Genomic DNA, 18841 nt, shown 5'->3' on the forward strand with positions numbered 1-18841 from the left:
AACGTGAAGCCCTGGGAGGTCACCCCGAGCCCCCACGCCCCGGCCTGAAACTCAGAGTGGCTGGAAGACGAGGGCTTACAGAGGGCACCTGGCCGGGCCTGCAGTCCCTGTGGCTACTGTCACCACTGCGTTGTGAGCCTCAACGGGGACCAGAAGTCGGCTGTGGTGCCCCTGGGCAGTGGGCGTGGCCACACCCTTACCTCCCACACCGCGGCCCCCACACTCTGGGTCCACAGGGGGCAAAAGGGGCGGCAGGTGTCGGGTCTCATCCTTTGGGGTCCTGACAGTTGGGCATGAGCTGCCCTGAACCCCAGGGACAGTGGCCCTGAGGTTGGCGGCTGTGCTGGCCCAGGGCCCGCCGTCTCTCTCCCCGTGTTTTGGTGAGGTCTGCGTGTCGCCGTGTCTGCCATGCATTATGCATCGGGGGCGGCGGTGGCGAGCCGGGTTACAGGCCTGTAACGCCACCCGGGCCGAGAAAATCATGACCCACAGCTGCCTGCTGGACACCAGTGGCCGTGGCTGAGATTCGATTACTGGCCGGGCCCCGCTGCTCCCTGACGGAGGAGATGGCCCAGGGAGTCCCCCGCCCTCCCTGGGCCTCAGTTTCCCCATCTGTAAACTGAAGGGGTCCTAGGGCCCCTCTGGCCCTGGCGGAGGGGAATTAGCGTGTCCCAAGGGCCATGGACCCTACCGGGTTGAGAGGAGAGTCACTTTGCCCTTAAAACAAGACTCCTCAGTCCGATTTTGTGGACGAGGACACTGCGGCTCAGAGACACTCAGCGCGTCCCAGCACCGCCCTGGCGGGTGGCACCAGCAGGACAGCCCTGGACGCCACGGGAGGGCTGGGGGCTCGGCTCCCGGTCCACGGAGGGCTACGTGCCACCCAGGCTGCTGTTCCCACCGCTGCTGCCGGACAGAGCCTCACTCAGGACCCCAGGGCTGGGAGCCCAGCTGCCGGGCTAGCGGAGGGGTGGGGCTGCCTCGACGGCCCCGCCAGCCCCTGCCCCACCGAGGCCGTTAAGGGTGGTGCACCCAGGCCCCGCAGACCCGGCCTGGAGGGAGTGCTGAGGGGGCACCTCCCACGGGCCAGGTCTCAGCACTACCTGTCCCGCCTCCCACCCAGGCTGCCTCTCTTGGGACCTGCAAGCCCCTGGGGCAGAGGCAGGCTGCAGGTCCGGGGGATGATGGATTCCACCACCTCCCCCGGGGCCGACGTGGGGAGAGGCCAGCGCAGGCGGCCTCCACGTATTGCGTTTCCATCAATATTGCATCAGGCGCGCAGCCTCCCCGGCCAGCGGCAGCAACAGCCGACAGCCGGCCCTCCTGCTGGGGGGTGCCTGGAACATGAGGCAGGTGGCCTGGGGGGGACTAGCACCCCCTGCTGTCACTGGGCACTCCTTGAGCGAGGAGGCGCCGAGACAGGCTCCTGGGCTGACCCTCAGTCCCCAGACGGCCAGGAGCCTCAGAGGCCGAGGGTTTGGGTTTGTGTGAGCCGCGCAGGGAGGGGCTGCAGCAGGGAAGGAGGTGGCAGAGCCTGACACGCCCGTCCTGCCCCACACGGGGTCTGGGGGTGGAAGGCAGAGACCCTGGCTGGACAGAAAGCCCAGGCCGTGGGACCAGCATGGCTGGGGTGGGGACAGGGCAGGGACTCATGGCTGCCCCGCCCCCCTCCAGATCTTGGTGACCGCCCGGGGCAGGGAGGCCGGGAAGGACCCAAGAAAGGCTGAGGCCGACCCCAGTGACGGCGCGGGGGCCAGGGACAGCCAGGCCCTGGGTGCTCCTGAGCCTGCGGACAAGGGCTCTGCCTGCCACCGCAGAACCCGCAGAGTCCCACCAGCTTCCCAAGCCCAGGCCAGAAAGACAGGCTTTCACTAAACAATAACCCATCAAGCATTTAGTAAGTAAACAATTTAGTAAATAAATGACTTCAGGCAGTAACTGAATTCTAGTTCCTGAAACTGCTACACCAGGACTAACCCAGGGCGCCGCCGCGCTGGCTGCCAGAGTCCACCCGAGCCGCGCTCCGTGGCGCTGCGGCCGTGTGGGCTTCAGCTGGTGACAACGAGAGGCTCTCGGAGGTGGCAGTAGGAGGACCGCCCCCAGGCCCCAGGGCCAGGAGGACCACAGCTTTGCCCTTTGGTTGGTCCCGGACACTGTGAGGGGCCGCCCCAAGGGAAGAGGAGGCGCGGCAGCCCCTCGGTGAGACCGGGTTGAGGGGCACGCCACCTGCTGGGCCCCCCGCCCTCACCCGATAACGGGGTCCGGTGATCCCAGGGTGCCTTCCTGCAGGGGTGGCCACTAAAGCAAAGTGTGGCCCAAACTGAGGCAGGTTAGGTTTGTCACAGAAACTGCCCCGGGCCTGGAATAGGAGGGAGGACGGGCGGGAGTGCTTGGGGGACGCGCCTGGCCCCACTGCAGATGTCGCAGCGACCCCCACCCCCCTGCACCTCCTCGCACCCTCCCCATCCAGCCCCTCCCCCGTCCTCTCTCCTCCAGCTGTGGCCCCTTTGCCCGCCCATCTGCACATCTGCTCCTGCAAACACTTGCTGAGCCTTGTCGTGCGCTGGGGTCTGGGGACCTTCGGGACAGACAAGATCCCTGTCCTCATGGGTCGGGAAACAGGCTCCAAGAGGTGAGGAGACACTGAGGGGTGAGCTGGGACTGGACCTGCTGCCTCCTGGCGGCTGCAGGGTTGCCTTGGGTCACTTCCGCAAGGACCCAGGCCCTGCTCCCACCCTGGAGTCCTCAGTTGGACATGTGTCCCCCAAGAGGAACCCTGGCCACGGAGGCTCCCACGTCACAGGCATGTTTCCTGCAGCCTGGATGAATGGCGTGGCCTGGCCAAGTTCCAGCCACAAGCCCAGCCCTGGTCCTGGCCACGGCCCTGTCCCAGCCCCTTTCACTGCCCCTGCCCCTGTCCTGTCCCCTGTCACGGCCTCGGCCCACGTCCTATCACACCTTGCCTTAGTGCCGGCCGGGCGGCTGGCTTGTGGTGCCGGCCCAGTCCTGCCCCAGGCCGTTGCCCCTGGCAATGACATGGCATAGCAGGTGTGCACGGAGAGCCTTCCAGCTGCCTGGCTGCAGGTCCACAGCCCCCCCCCCCCCCCCCCCCCCCGCTCATGCCTTCAGGACAGATGGGGCCCCCGAGCCTCACCGGCCTGGCCATCTCCCGTAGGTACTGGGCGCAGTCCTGGTGTCCATGATACTCTGCCAGGTCTGCGGCCGTGTAACCATCTTCATCCCGCAGGGAGGGGTCCACGTGGTGGGAGACGAGGGTCTGGCAGCACTGCGGGGAGGGGGCACATGTGTGACCCACCAAGGTGTCACCAGGCACCAGCGGGGCCAGCCGTGTGCAGGAGGCACCCCCAGCCCGTCACACAGGCTGCCCTGGCACCGTCCACGCAGGGGCAGGGCCGGAATCTGAGCCGTGGGGCTCCAGAGACCTGCCCGGGATCCCTGAGCCTCGGCCCACAGCCTGTCCTGGCACCGACGGGCACCAGGAGCCACACGTGAACCGTGCTTAGGCAGCAGGGACGGGGCACCCGAGGCGCACAGAGGTTGACTCTCCAAGGGCGCGCGGCCAGGGTCTCAGCCAGGCAGCCGGACCCTGCCCTTGCCCTCAGCACTACCACACCCCAGCTTTCAACGCAGAACCGATTCTCATGGCTACAACTCGGAGGTGTGGGTTGCACATGGCAAGAAACTGAGCCACCCGCCCCGCCCCTTGACCCACAGCCCCACAGCCGGCTCTGTCCAGGGCCGAGTCCAGCCCTCTCCGGGGGTCCTCAGCTTGGCCCCAGGCTCACTCCTTGGGGCTCCACCCTGGCCCTCCCCACGCTCCTCATCCGGCCAACCTGGGGGCCGGGACTGCCTGTCCCCCTCCCACCTGGCTCTCGTGATGGGGACGGGGAGGCCTGGGAGGGCAGGGTCTGCAGGGCAGGAAGCTCTCGGACACGTGGGCAGTGAGGGATTGAGGGGGGAGAGGAGGGGCCTGTGAGAGTTATCTGTGACTTCTTTGTGCATATTTATGCTGTAAATGTTTCTGCCTCTCCTCTGCGCTTCTCAGAAACACAAACACGCATGTGAGCTGGTCGAAGTGTTTTGTTCCCTGCACTGTGAGCCTTCGGCGCAAACATGTCCGAGGCTGGACCAGCTACGCCTCACTGTCTTTGGGCTACACTGAATTGAACTAAAACGTCGTGAGACCCCAAAGGAAATCTCTTCTCCTCTCTGGACCGCAGGCGCCTCACCTGTGACAGGTGTGATTAGCCTCCACCCTCCCAGAGAGGGTGGTCAAAGACAGGCGGAGAGGTGGCCTGGTGGGAGGAGGTGAGCTTGGGCTGACAGCGGGGCCTCCCTGCAAAGTAGGGACAACAGCACTGACCTGTGAGACACGCCGGTCTCCCTGGCCCCCTCCCAGCTCATGACACCCCTGCTGTGCAGTGAGCAGGTGGCATCGCTGTGACCTCAGCGGTGAATGTCCTGTCCCGGGGGAACACACGAGTGGTCCTTCTCGGGTGGGCTTGCCTTGCCCCCCTCCTTCTGCCCCGAGTGCTGCTGCCACCCGGAGGCCATGGCATGAGGACGGGCCAGGGTGCCACCAGAGGAGGGTGGGCGGAAAGGTGGCTCTGCAGGTCCACAAGACCAAGGCCAGAACCGCAGGCCTCTGGACTTGCTGCAAACAATGAATCGGCTGCCTTAAGCCGCCGAGTCGGGCTTCTGTCCCTGCTAGCAGGATGCGTTCCTCATGGAGGCACTGCCCTCCCTGGGGTGCGTGTCCCAGGCCCTGCGCCCGGGCTGCCCCCCACACAACTGCCCACCCCCGGCTGTGGTGCAAAGGCGATCGTGAGCATGGCTGTGTGCTCGCGAAACTTTATTTTTGGACACTGACATTTTAACCTCACGTACGTTTCATGTGTCATATTATTCTTTTGGGTTTTTGCCCCAGCCATTTAAAAAGGTGAGAACTATTTTAGCCTGCGGAGCCAGTGTGTGTCCACCCCTGGCCCAGAGGGCTGCGGGGAGGCAGGAACAAGGTAATGTCTGGAGGCCTTGGTGTGGCGGAGGAAGCAGGAACCGCTGGTCAGACATGCACAGAGCTAGGGCCGGAGGGGGGTGGGAAGGGCCCCAAAAGCCAGCCCCTGGGAGAACACAGCACCCCGGGGGGCTGGGGCTGGGTGAGCAAGAGCCTCCTGGGTGAGGTGGGGTGGGGTGGGGTGGTGTCCTGGGTGAGCCCGGCATGCGGGAGGAGGCCGGGAGGGGTTGGAGGGGTGTTCTGGGCTCTGCAGCAGCACGGGGGTCGCAGGAGCCGTGAGGAAGGCAACAGGGGCTCAGGCCTGGCCCCAGACGGTGCTGGGAGAGTGGGCACAGCAGCCACGGGAGGAGGAAGAGAACTCCCCACACAATGACAGACCCCACTGCCACTGGGATTTGTGCGCAGAGGGTGGGCGGTGACAGGAGACTACACTCTAAGTCTGGGCGTCTGGGAGGCGGCCATGCACCAGCAGAAAACAGGAGAGCAGGTGGATCCACTTCAGGCAGGAGAGGACCCAGTGGGTGAGCCCAACCCACCCCCAAGCACAACATGAACCAGGGACTAGCTGTAAAAACCACCTTCCTACAGCACCAAAGAGACAACAAAGCAAGGACCCACCAGGCCAAACTCAGGATAAAAGAAAACCAGGGAGGGGCGGGGCGTGCGCCCAACACGAACTGCCTCTGCCCTGGGGACCCGCTGGTGCAGGAAGGACGGATGGAAAACCCAGCGGTTCTGTCAGCAGCCGTGGGGACCAGCGAGACCAGGACCAGCGCAGGTCCAGCAAAGGTGGAGACTTTGGTTAACCACCTCCCGCCACGGCTGCAGGCTCCACCTCCAGCAGGGGCAGCCCGCCCTCTGGCCCAGCGAACTTCCAGCCCGGAGTGCGGATCATCCAGCCCGGAGTGGGGATCAGGATGATCCCGAGCTCATAATTCTCACGCATGCCTGGAAGAGGCCAAGGCCTCCAATAGCTCCCACAGGTCATTTTTCAGTTATAATATTCAGCACACAGCCAATAAAAACCAGAAACAAAGGAAGTCCAATACCATAAGCGAGAAGCAGAAGATCAGCCTGTGAAGAACTAGACCCACAAAGCCCTGAGAACTAATAGATAATCAACAGCTGTGTTTACTGCTTTCAGATAAATAACAAACAAACTCGACAATTTAGCATGGAATTATAAACTATTTATAAAAAGTGACATAATAGATTGAGAAACAACTCATTCGGTCTAGAGCAGAAAAATACGAACAAATTAAGAGCTGAAGCGGAGAATCAGTAAATAGAAAATCAGTCCAAAGAAGCAACCCAAATACAGTGGAGACAAAAAGACTAAACAGAAACACCAGCAGGTACAGCAAGGCCCAGTGCACGTAGCCACCTAATCCCAGAGACGACAAACGGAATGGGCGCAGCGGTAGGATCCGAAGAGATAGTAGCTGAGAATTTTACAGGACGATGAGAAACAGCAAAGCACAAACTCAAGAAGCCCGACCAATCCCAGGCAGGATCGATACCGAGCAGCCCCCTCCGTCCCCTCCCAAGGGCTGCAGAGAGCCGAGGTGGGACAACAGGGAGACCTGCCAAAGGGCAGCCCTGACGGTGACGTCTTGGCAGCAACAGCCGCAGCCAGGAGGCAACGGGTGATATTTTCACAACCACAAAGGAGAGTGATTGGAAAGTGCCGAACTACGAGTTTACACCCAGTGAGAACACTTCCATACCGAAGGTGAAATAAAGATACTTCGAGGCAAACAAACAAACGAAACAGCAGGTGCCTCAGCGAGCCCACACAGAGGGAAAGTGTGAAGGTTTTGCCTCGGGCAGAAGAGAAGGGATTCCGCACGGAGGGGCTGGGATGCAAGAGGGAATGCGGGAGGGAGGGGTAGGTTTGCGGGTCAGTCTAAATGACAAGTCTATTCACCGAACCAAAATGACAACGTCACACAGGCTTTTACAGCTGCAGAGACGTGACACACCCTGACCTCACCCTTCCCATGCGGCGTGGCTGTGCTGGGGGCCAGGGTTGCAGGGCCCCCCGAGTCCAAGCTGGAGTGCAAACGAGCACAGAGCGACACGCAGTAGACCGTGTGTCCTTACACACTCCGCGAGTCTGTTCTTACACCTGTTTCACAGGTGAGGAGATGAGGCACGAAGCTAAGAAACCTCCCCGAGGTTAAGGCAAGGAAGTGGGGCAGCCGGGAGTCACAGCGGGGGTCTACGAGCCTGCGCTCCTCAGGCCACTGCACACGAAGTCCCAGGACACGCGGAGGCGGCACCGGGAGGATTCTGTCTGGGGGTCCTCAGCGCCCCCACACCCAGTGCCCTCCTTTCACCAAATACTTCCTGCCACCCCACTTGCTAGTCTACAGTGAACTCCGTAGATGCGATCTACCTGTACTCCTAATCTTTAAATAATTGAAACTCTGCTCTAAGATAAAGGGGACATTAAAGGAGAATAATGTATAACTTTAAAGCCACCCATTCACTCTGTGAGTGTTCAGGTGTGACTTCACCAAGTGCCACCAACTCAGATGCTGCGTCGGGAGCAGCTGAGCCAGGCGGTGACATGGGCAGAAAAGTGGGTGCCGGGTGTCCCGTTCAGCTCCCACTGTGGGCGGCCTCCGTCTCAGTCCCTGCCTCTAAGGACTCTGTAAGCCGCAAAGACGCCAACTGTGCCACACGTGATTCCCGCCCACAGAAAGACACAGGCAACACGTGTCCGGAGGGGCACCGATTCTTTCCTGTGGTTAATGACAAGGTTGCAGCATTTGTCTATCTGTTAGTTCAGCTCAGCGTCCCTGACCTGGGGGAGACACATACAGTCACTTTGAGTGGCTGGTTTTCTAATTAATGAGTTAGATACAAATCAATGACAGTCTCATTTTATAGTTGTAAAACGGTTAGGATTACAAGCACTTCAAAAATTACCCTTCAACACACCTTTATGTAGAATCATTGCGAATTCGACAGTTAAAAAAATAACACTGTGGAATCTCACACATCGGGTGCATTTTCTACAATAGCATCAGCAGCGTCATTTTCTACAGGAGTGAACAATTCTCAGTAAAGTGTTGAATAAAACAAAATATTATCCTCCCTCAATATATACAGTAGGACCATTCTTAGAAAAGTCTTATGCATATCAAAACTATGAAGACATATTGGTGTGTGTGTGTACATATACTTGAACTTAGGTTCCAAACTTAATCATATGCATTTGAGGTAGGTCCTGAGCTCAGATAACTACAAACAGGTTTTCCACCTGATGTGTGTCTGAGCCATCCGGCGGGTGTGCGGGTGTGAGACTCTTCCTTGTACAGGACTGTCCCGGGAACAACAAGTCACCTAAATTCCTGGCCTGCACCATGAGTTCGCACGCACCTCAATCATTGTAACGATTAAAAACAGCCCCAAAATTTCCAAAACTTGCCATAAAGGGTGTTGTCCCTGCTGAGAACTAGTGATCTGATCCAAACACCCCTCGGGTTCTCGAATCCTCTCCGTGACACCCTAAGCAAAGGCTCAGTACGTTCTCGTTGTACCAATGAATGTGGAACGAAGGGAAATGTGGGCATGAATTGCTGGGCAGTAAAGACTCTGAAGAGAAATCGGCCGGCAGAAGCGATACCTTCTAGGCACGAGAGTGTGCTGGGGCCACCGTGGGCCGGGGACGCTTCCTGGCGGACTCCTGCCACGCAGCAAGCCTCCCTTCTTGAGTCGGCAGAAAGGGCGGTAGCTAGAAAGCTGGGTAGGGAACTACCAGTGGGTTCCAGCCACATGTCTAACCCCCAAGGGAACCCCATTTGTACTGTCCCCCGCCATGTCCTTTTCGACCTCATCCTCCAAGCCCCAGACCACAGCCCGTCCCGTGGCAGCTTCCAGTTTCCGTGAGCACTTCTCCAAGGAGCACCAGAAATGATTCGTCCTTCTCATGACCCTACAATAGCTTCCTTTTTACACAACATTAAAGGGCCTTCCTTCTGCCCGTGGACCCCTTCTCTGCAAATAAGCGCAAATGCCCCCTTCCCATGTTGAAATCTGGGCACCAAGAATCCCCCTCTCTGGGAACTCTTTCTGGATTAGCTCGGCTATTCATACGGATCGTACTCAAAATTGTGCCTGGGTCCCCTGGGGATCTTGTACAAGTGCGAGTTCTGATCCAGTAGGTCTGGGCTGGGGGCGAGACTCGGCATCCCTAACGAGATAAGCCTTCAGACTCGACCACGTATGTCCAACCCTCCCATCTGTGTGCTGACACAAATCACCCTGCAGCTGCCGGTTTCAAGGCAGGAAGGGAAGCCAGTTCCTGACCCGGCCTTCGGAGACACTCCGAGCTGCTCATAGGGTAGGTGGGATCTTGAGCAAGTATTTGTTTTACTGGTCCCCTGTCTAAATAAATGATGTGATGAAAAACATATTCCAACAAATCAAAACCACCATGAGGTACTACTTTACACCCACTAGGATGGCTCTAAAAATAATAAACAGAAAATAAAGTGTGGGCAAAATGCAGAAAAATTGAAACCCTGTACTGCTGTGGGAAACGGACCACGTGACCTAGCCGTGCACCCTCAGGACCTGAAAGCAGGCATGTAAACAACAACCTGCAGCCAATGCGCACAGCAGTGCTAGTCACAGCAGTCAGAAGGCGGAACCATCCAAATCCCATCAAGGAATGAACGGATAGCCAGATGTGGTCTGTGCACACAGCGCAATATTATCCAGCCTCACAAGGAACAAGGTCCTGACCAAGGCTGTGTGGTCAATGAACCATGAAACATCACGCCGAGTGAAAGGCAGACATGGAGACCACCCACTGTGGGAGTCCATTCGCAGGAAACACCAGATTAGCTAAATCTGCAAAGGCAGAAAGTAGATTAGTGGCTGCTGGGGGCTGTGGGAGGTAAGAAAGGGGGGTCCCTGCTTAGTGGTTACAGGGTGTCCTTTTTGGGGTAACAAAAATGTTTTGGACCTAGATAGAGATGGAGCTTGTACCAAATGCCACTGAATTGTGCACTGTAAAGTGGCTAGTTTTATGTATGTGAATTTTACCTCAAAAATATATATTTACCTCCCCAAATGGCATACAATTCTTACAACTTAGACTGTTATAAGAATCTTGTATTGCCTGGGAAGAGAGTAAAAGTATTGATTAACTTTAGATTTGGATAAGTTAAAGATTCAAGTTGTAATTTTAGGGTAACCACTAAAACATAGACCAATATGGCAGAGGGGAATAGTGGGGTGATTTTTTAAAATCCAAAAGAAGATGTAGAAGCCACGGAAATGTGCCTCTCAGGTCTCCAACCAACCAATTTGCCAAAACCAATTCTCACAAAAAATAGGAAAACCTACTGGTTCAATAATTAAATAAATTGCATTAGCGATTAAAAACCTTCCCTCAAAGAGAATGCCAAATCCAGAGGGCTTCACCAGTGAATTCTACCAAACATTTAAAGAAGAAATAAGTTTAATGTAACCACAATGTCCCAAAAAATAGAACATGAGGAGACACTCCCTAATTCATAGCATTCCTTGACACCAAAATTCAACAAAGACAGAGCGAGAAAGGTAAATCACAGGCCAATTTTACTCAAGAATATAGAGGCCCAAATGTTAACAAATTAGATTCAGCTGTATACAAAAAAACCAATATATCATGTTAAATTTATTCCAGGAATGCAAGGTTGGTTTAACATTTAAAAAGTAATCCGTGCAGATCCAGACATTCTGCTTCTGGGCATACGTCCAAAAGCACTGACAGCAGGATCCGGAAGAGTGATTTGCACAGCCACGCCCAGAGCACCCACAACAGTCAAAAAGCACCCAAATAAGCACTGACAGATGACTGGATAGGGAAAGAAAATGTGGTACATGGAATATTATTTAAACATAAAAAGGAAGGAAATTCTGACACCTGCTACAACATGGGTGAGCCTTGAGGACATTATGCTAATGAAATAAGTCAGACACGAAAGGGCAAATCCTGTGTGATTCCACTTACACGAGGTATGTAGAGTAGTCAAACTCTGCCCCAAACTATCGCCTGGCTGCTGTGCCCACTCGGCCCTGCACAGCTCACCCCTTCTGTCCCCCATCTCTGTCCCTCCCTCGACAGAGATGGGAAGGGTGGATGTGGGGCCAGAACCTGACGGTTTAGACACCTCACATAAGTGGAATCACACAGGATTTGTGGCACTGAAGCACAGGCTGCACAGTGGAGAAGAAAAAGAAGAAGAAAAAATTAAAAAAAAAAAAAAAGTAGCCAGATTCCCATGAACAGAAGGTAAAACATTGGTGGCCAGGGGCTGGGAGAGCAAGAAAATGGGAGCTGTTGCTCAGTGGGTTTCGGTTGTGCAAGATGAGAAAGTTCTAGAGATCTGTTGCTCAACAATATGAATATACTTAACGCTACTGAACTGCACGCTTAAAATAGTTAAGATGGTAAATTTTATGTTATGTGTTTATCACAATTAAAAACATTTTTTAAAGTCATCAGTGTAATTCACACCATTCAAAGAATAACAAATGTGATACACTGAAACATAAAACATATTAAAAATAATCATTGTTCCACTTTAGAGACTGCTAGAGCATCATTTCATTATTTTGCAGTTTTGCTTTTTAAAACGGGGAATAATCTGTCACCACGAAGGACAGTCTAAGGAGACCTGATAACGTAAATGCAACGCAGGATTCTGAACAGAAAAAGGACATTTGGTAAAAGCTAAGGAAATCTGAATGAAGTGTGGGCTTTACTGAGTAACACTGTATCAGTTTTGGTTCATTAACTGAGAGGAATGTCCTGTATCCATGTAAGTCGTTAAAACCACGGGAGAATGGATGGGGGTATATGGGAACTGCCTATACTGTCCTCCCAAGTTTCTACAAATCTAAAGCTATTTTAAACTGCTCTAAAATAAGAATTTATTTTTAAAAGTGTGGGGAGGGGATCAAGCAGTATCCTACATTTCCCGGATTAAGTGTATTTCTGGAACTGTTGACAGCTTAAGAGACCTGAGAGACCAATCGACGACGTGGGGACTTTGTTTGGAACCTGACGACAGCCCCGTTGGGGAGATGAATTTAGCTACTAGGATGGATATAGATGATGTTGAAGAATTACTGAGAGTGACTTTTTTAGGTGTGATAATGATTTGAGGTTGTGGGTTTTTTTATTCAAAGAAGGAGTCTTCAAAATGCTGCTTGGAATGTCTGCGAAGGTGTTTGCGGATACAATACTATGATGTTTCTGACTTGCTCTTGAATAGTACTGGGAGGGGGGGAGACGGGGGCAGCGGGGGGCTAAGTAAAGACGACCCAGCTCAGCCAGAGTCGAGGATGACACACACTTTTGAGTGCTTTGAATTCCATAACAAGATTTAAAAGGAAAGTTCTCTGCTTTGAGGCTTCAGTTATTTTATTTTATACTTAGGGAGGGTGAGAGGACTCTTGGCTTATCTGTTAAACTTCTTGGGCTCCTACAGACTACTTCATTTGAGAAAAGATCTTCCTGCTTAAAAAACATTTGAAACCTGGGGCCGCTTTGCCCCTGTGAAGGGGAGCCCGGGTCTCCCTGGGGGCCTGCATGGGCCACCAGCCCTGAGCTCAGGGCTCTTCCTGCCACCACTGCCCATCAGGGATGCACCTGCCGGGCAGTCCAGACCTGCGGCCACGAGGCCACCCAGGCCGGCGGCTCCCCCTTCCCCGCCCCCCTCTCCACTGGCCCTGGCGCCTCCTCTCTCTTAGCGTGGCGGGGCCAGGAGGGTTTCCACGTGGGGCTTTGCAGACTTTCCTCTTCTGTGCAGGCCTGCGGCTCCCCACTCCCCCATCCCTCCCCACGTCCCATCTCTATCGACAGAGAAGGGGTGTGAGCTGTGCAGGGCTGAGGGACAGGGGTGGCGAGAAGAGGGGTGGTGGGGCCTCAGGACTGAGAGGGTTGGGCGCAGAGAAAGCGATCTTGGCCGCACTGCGTGAGCGCCTTGTGCACCCTCTGCGTCCTGCAGAAGCTGCGACTCAGCACTGCCTGAACACCCTCCCACGGCTGTCACCACCCTGGGTGTGATTCTCTCAATGACACTGCTGAGACTGGGCCACTGGGGCCCGGGAATACCTTGGGTTCCAGCTGGGATCACTGTCCAGACCCTTAGACCCAGAATGGGGTGCTCATCTGCACCTCCAATGACACCCGCTCTACAGACCAGCCTTGCCTGGGCCAGGACACGGGTCTCACGGCTCCAGACTGCAGCAGCCCAGCCCCGGGGGCTTCGGAACAACAAGGGAAACCGGGAGGCTGCGCAGAGGTGAACTGACCCGCCGCAGGCAGGGCCGGATGGGTCAGGGACAAGCAAACGTGTGCATCGCCCTGAGGTGTGGCTCGCCCTTGGCAGAGGCGGCGTTAGGTGGGCAGCAGTGCAGGGAGTCCGTTCTCCAAGGCTGGGCCCGGACCCGACAGTGCAGAGCACCTGAGCACCCTGCTCACGCTGGGCTGCTGGGTGCCATGTGAGCCCCAAGATTCATTTAAAGAATAGCAAACAGGGCCGGGCGCGGTGGCTCAGTGGCTGATGCCTATAGTCCCAGCACTCTGGGAGGCTGAGGCGGAAGGATCACTTGTGCTCGGGAGTTTGAGCCCAGCCTGAGCAACACAGCAAGACCTCATATCTACAAAAAATAGAAAAATTAGCTGGGTGTAGTGGCTCATGCCTGTAGTCCCAGCTCCTCAGGAGGCTAAGGCAGGAGGATCGCCTGAGCCCAGGAGTTTGAGGTTGCTGTGAGCTATGACGACACCCCTGCACTCCAGCCTGGGTGACAGACTGAGACCCTGTCTCAAAAAAAAAAAAAAAATAGCAAAGGGGATGACATCACGCCCTGGCTTGCTCTGCCCGCAGAGCGAGCATGGATCGTGGATCCTGCCTCTTGACCTCCTCTGAGCCTCAGTTTACCCATCCGTAAGAGGGAGTGTCGCTTCTATCCTCAGGGCGTTGGGAGGCTCAGTGCCCAGTGTGCCCCTTACCTCCAGCTGCCCGTTCTCGGCCGCGTCGTGCAGGGGGGTCCCGCCCCAGGCGTCCCTCAGGAGGGGGGCCCCCATCAGCAGGAGCCGGTCTAGGATGGGCGTGTGGCCACCTCGGGCCGCGAAGTGGAGGGCCGTGGCCCCCTCGTTATCCCGCGCCGTCAGGCCGATGTCAGTGAAGGTGACCTGCGGAGGGAGAGGGACTTGCCAGCTGAGGCCGGGCTCGGGGCGGTCACCGGGGAGGAGGGGCCAGGGGGGGCTCAGGGCAGAAGGCGCGGCCGCCTTAGCTGTGCCTCTTGGGAGGCAGCAGCCCCACCTCCAGAAGCCCCCAGACAGAGCCGGCTCGTCACACGTCCCCTGTAACCCCGGGCAGTGGGACATCAGGGTCCGGGTGGGGGCACAGTGAGCACCGTGGTTTTATCTGGAGATGCCACAGTCCCGAGTCTTAAACCAACATCACGTCAAAGGAAAAACACCACACCTGGCACTGAGGGCAAGAAACAAATGTTTGCTGATGAAGGAAGGGGGAGAGAAGGGAAGGGCACCACTTGGCGTCCAGGCAGCGCTGCATTCCCGGGCATTTGCCCCCTGCGCCTGGCGCTGCCGTGGGTCCCACGGTGTCCCCCCTCCGGAGCCTGCAGGGGAGCCAGGCGGTTGGGCTGGCCTGAGGCCGCCCCCTGCCGGGACCTGTGGTGCTGCCTCCCCCGCGGCCGCCCCAGCCACACCGGCCCTGCCAGCGAGAGACAGGGTCTGCTGGGAACGTCTGCCCTCCTGGTGGGCGACGAGGGCTGCAGTGTCGTCCTTCTTCTCCCTCCGCCCTGCCTTGAGTGCCACCAACTGTCTCCACGAGAACAAGGGAGACGACAGCAGCCCTGCCACAACCTACGTGGACGGGGTGGCCCTGGCTGTGCTGTCCACTCCCACCTGCAGCCCAAAGCGTTCCTGACTGATCGGCACTCACACGTTTGTCAGGGACAGGACAGTGAGCTGGGGACAAAGGCAGGACAGGGTGCCCATCCCATGAGTGATTGTGCCAGGCTGGAGGCTGCCGAGGGGTTCCATGTCTGAAACAGACTTTCTGGCCCGGGGACCCGGTGGCTCGGCTGTTTCTTCCCCGGAACGGGACGCTCACACCTCAGCACAGCTGGAGGGGCTCAGTGGACACCCTGCTCCCTGTCCCCGGGAAGCCCCTGCCCTGAGCTGCTGCTGCCTGTCCCCGTGTAGCCGCCGCCCACCCGGCACCCAGGGGCCCAGGCCGGGAGGACGGGCCAGCGCGGCAGGCGAGGCGTGGGCAGCGCAGCCAGGGCGGGGCCGACGTCTGGGAGGCGCTGGTGGGTGCTCCAGGTGCCACAGAGGGAGGCTGGAGGCAAGTGCTGGCGTCCTCGGACCATGGTGAGCAGCTGGACACCGTGCCGGGGGCGGGGGCTCCTCATCCTTCCTCGGCTTGTCCCCTCACTCAGCGTCTCTTGAACCCCAGACACGGCCGGCACCGGGGTGCAGCCGATGGCCACGCCCTGCTCTCGGGGGCATCTGGCAGCTCCACTCCAGGGGGGGGAGGGGCCCACAAGGGAAGAGCTTGTCAGGGGTGGGTGCCGTGGAGGGAAAGAGAGCAGGAGAGGGGACAGTCCCGGGCGGGCGGCTGCCACTTGGGGACCTGCATGCCAGGCTCAGGGGACAGCACGTGGAAAGACTCTCCTCATCTTTGAACAAGCGGTGCCTCCTCTGGGAGCTGGCTTTGGGCCCCAGCCCTTGCCCAGCCACCTCTTGTCCATCCTCAGCTCTGGCCCCAGTGTCACCTTCTTAGGGAGGCCCTCCCTACTCTTTTTTTTGAGACAGAGTCTCACTCTGTCCCCCAGGCTGGAGTGCAGTGACACCATCGTAGCTCACTGCAACCTCAACTCCTGGGCTCAAGCGATCCTCCTGCCTCAGCCTCTGGAGTAGCTGGAACTACAGGCGCCACCATGACACCTGGTTAGTTTTTCTATTTTCATTAGAGGTGGGTCTTGCTCTTGCTCAGGCTGGCTTTGAACTCCTGACCTCAAGTGATCCTCCTGCCTCGGCCTCCCAGAGTGCTGGGATTATAGGCGTGAGCCACCGTGCCCGGCCACCTCCCTGCTCTTAAACTCCATCGGGTCTCTGTGACAGACCCTCAGAGCTGCCGGACAAGCCACCTGTTCTGGTTTTCTGTTGTGGAGGCAGGAAGCGCCCGGCCCATCCTTTAAGGAGGCATCTCTGCAACCCCGGCCACTCTGTGCCCTGGGTCCCAGGGCTTCCTTCCCAAAAGAGGCCTGAATGGCCCCTCCAGGGCCCAGAGGGGAGGAGGGATGGGGACAGGCCCGGGGCTCTGAGGTATCAGGGCCTGTGCAAGTGGCTGAGTGGCCCAGGCCAGGCTCTGCTGCTACGGGCACTGGCAACAGAGCAGCCCCGGTGTCACCAACCCTGAGAGTGCCCGGGAGACCCACTGGAGCAGAGGGGCAGCACAGGCGGCAAGGCTGGGGGGCCCAGCCTCTCGGGAGCTCAGGGGCCTGGGGGCCACAGGCTGGCACGTCTGACGCCCCAGCAGTCCTGTGTGTCCCCAGCTCCCGGGAAAGCTCCCACCCCGGCCCCAGGCACTGCCTGCTCCAGGGCCCAGACCTCCTGGCTGTCCCCTTCCACTCCTGGTGCCCTTACCAGCCAGACGACGAGTGAGTAGTGGCCTCGGGCAGCAGCGGCATGTAGGGCACTCATGCCATCAAGGGCGCGCAGGTGCACATCGGCGCCACAGTCCTTCACCAGGAACTGTGCCAGGTGCAGGTGGCCCTCCTGGCAGGCCAGGTAGAGTGGGGAGGCGCCGCTGCGTGTCCGCTGGTTCACGCCGCTGCAGGGGAAGGAGGGCACAGAGGTCACTTGGCCAGGGGGTCATGGGTGTCTGGGCTGCTCCAGCAAAGGCCCCTGATGGAGTAGAAGGGTGGCCTGGGCACCTGGCTATACTCTTTGTGCCCACCTGCCCTGTTGCACAGGCTGTGCACTGTTCAAGGGAATCAGCTCCACCCACTTCCCATCAAGCTGGGACTCATGGGCAGGGGCTGCATGTCAGGGTTGGCTAGCACAGTGAGGCCCACAGCCGGTCAGGGCCCTGAACCATGCCCAGCCCCGGGGCCCTGCTCTTAAAAAGGGGCCGTTATGAGTAGAACAGGAGCTGCGGGCACCCAAATTCCAGTCCCCAGAAAGGACAGGCCGGAGCAGCATTTGGGGATTTCCTGCATCCCGCTCTGCCCTCAGGTTGTGTTGGCCCAGGTGTGTCCTTGGTGCCCAGTGACCAGCTGCAGGAAGGGCCGGTCCCCTGCCCAAGGCTGAGCCCATCCCTGGGTGACACAACTGCACCCCTGCCCCCGCCTCTGCCCATTGTGGACTGACTCTCCCCAGTGCCTTCCAGCCGCTGCTCTGGGGTCCTCCCACCCTGGGGGGCCCAGGTGACCGTGCCCACGGCCCCTTTCCCTCTGTCCTCTCCTTGCGACTCCTGGGTCCAGGTTACAAACATTCATCTTTTTAGACCTGAAAGAGTCACATCCTTGGGTTCCAAACCCTCGGTTGTCCCAGTGGAGACAGAGCTGGCCCCACCCCCAGGCTCCCTCTGCGGCTGGTGCCCTGGTGCCTGCTGGTTGCTGTGATGAGCTCAGTGCTGTGCGGGGCCGAGTGACCCTCCGCTCCCCAGCTCTCCCGGCTTGAGTGTGCCTGTCCTCTGAGGCTGCTGACCAGGTCCCGGCCTGTCCCGGACCCTCCAGCCGGTGGGGGAGGCTGGTCAGTAATGGCGCGTTCTCACGAGTGCCCCCGCAACTCACGCCCCACTCCTGACGGGCAAACCCCAGCAACTTGGGGACCCACGCAGAGGAGCACCTTGGCCACTTGGCTGTGCAGAGCCTGGCCACAGGCCTCAGCTGGCAGAAGGGAAACAGGCTGAGCTGGAGGATTTGCCCAAGGGCCATGCCCGGGTTTGAGCCCCTGCGCCCCGTGGAGTCTGTGCCAGGACTAGCCCTGCTTGTCCCTGCCCCAGCAAGGGGGCTCAGGGCCCTGCCAGGCATGCGCCTGCTCTGCCCTGTGAGCCCGAGCGTCCCCTCCGTCATGGAACGTGCCCCAAAGGGCTGAGCGTGTGTCCTGGTGCTGCTCGGGGGTGGGGAGGGTCCCTGCTGCTTTCAGCAGACTCTGCCGGTGCCTTCTCTGGAACCAGGGCTGGGACAGCAGCGCCCAGCACAGTGGCCGGGCAGCGGGGCCACTGCAGCGTGCAGGTCCTGTCCCGGGGCAGCCACTGCTCGGCTCCTGTGTCAGTGCCAGGTGGGAATGTGGGCCGGGGCACAGGACCTTCCCACTTGGCGGCATGAGTGTGTGTTAACGTTAAGTCGCCTGTTGTCACTGGCGGAAGCTACTTGAAAAGCTGTGTGGGTGTGAGAGCCACCATGTGGCCGCAGGCCCGGGGGTGGGGCGGGTGCTCTGGGGAAGAGCTGCAGAAGCGCCCCCCGGGCACTCCTGGGAATGGGAACACTTCCTAAATGAGCTGCAGGGCTGGTCCCCACATAAACACGGGGCAGCCGGGGCAGCCAGACGTCCCTCAAAAAGCAGAGAGCTGTGGTTAGAGGCAGGCGGGTCCCCCGGGGAGAAAGGCAGCAGGGGGATGGGAAGGTCCTCCCTGGGCCAGGACAGCAGCCCTGGGAACACAACGGTGAGGAGGTGAGGGGCCCATTACTATGACAGCGGTGACCCTTTGTGCAGGACAAGGACCAGAGGAGGGTCCCGGGGGAGGGAAGTCCCGCTGG

The 18841-nt window shown here is 58.4% G+C and overlaps 1 protein-coding gene across 1 annotated transcript in view; it reads right to left on the reverse strand.

Annotated features, from left to right (window-relative positions):
- Positions 1–18841, reverse strand: part of ESPNL (espin like) — a 32753-nt gene that overhangs the window by 10993 nt on the left and 2919 nt on the right. Inside the window, exons 3-5 of the mRNA XM_045558674.1 lie at positions 16722–16908; positions 14055–14237; positions 3155–3286 (exon numbers count right to left, since the gene is read on the reverse strand). Coding sequence (XP_045414630.1) covers positions 3155–3286; positions 14055–14237; positions 16722–16908 — 502 coding nt within the window. The remainder of the gene's footprint in view (positions 1–3154; positions 3287–14054; positions 14238–16721; positions 16909–18841) is intronic.

This window comes from Lemur catta, chromosome 8 (genome assembly GCF_020740605.2).
Source record: "Lemur catta isolate mLemCat1 chromosome 8, mLemCat1.pri, whole genome shotgun sequence".
Classification (NCBI taxonomy): Eukaryota; Metazoa; Chordata; class Mammalia; order Primates; family Lemuridae; genus Lemur; species Lemur catta.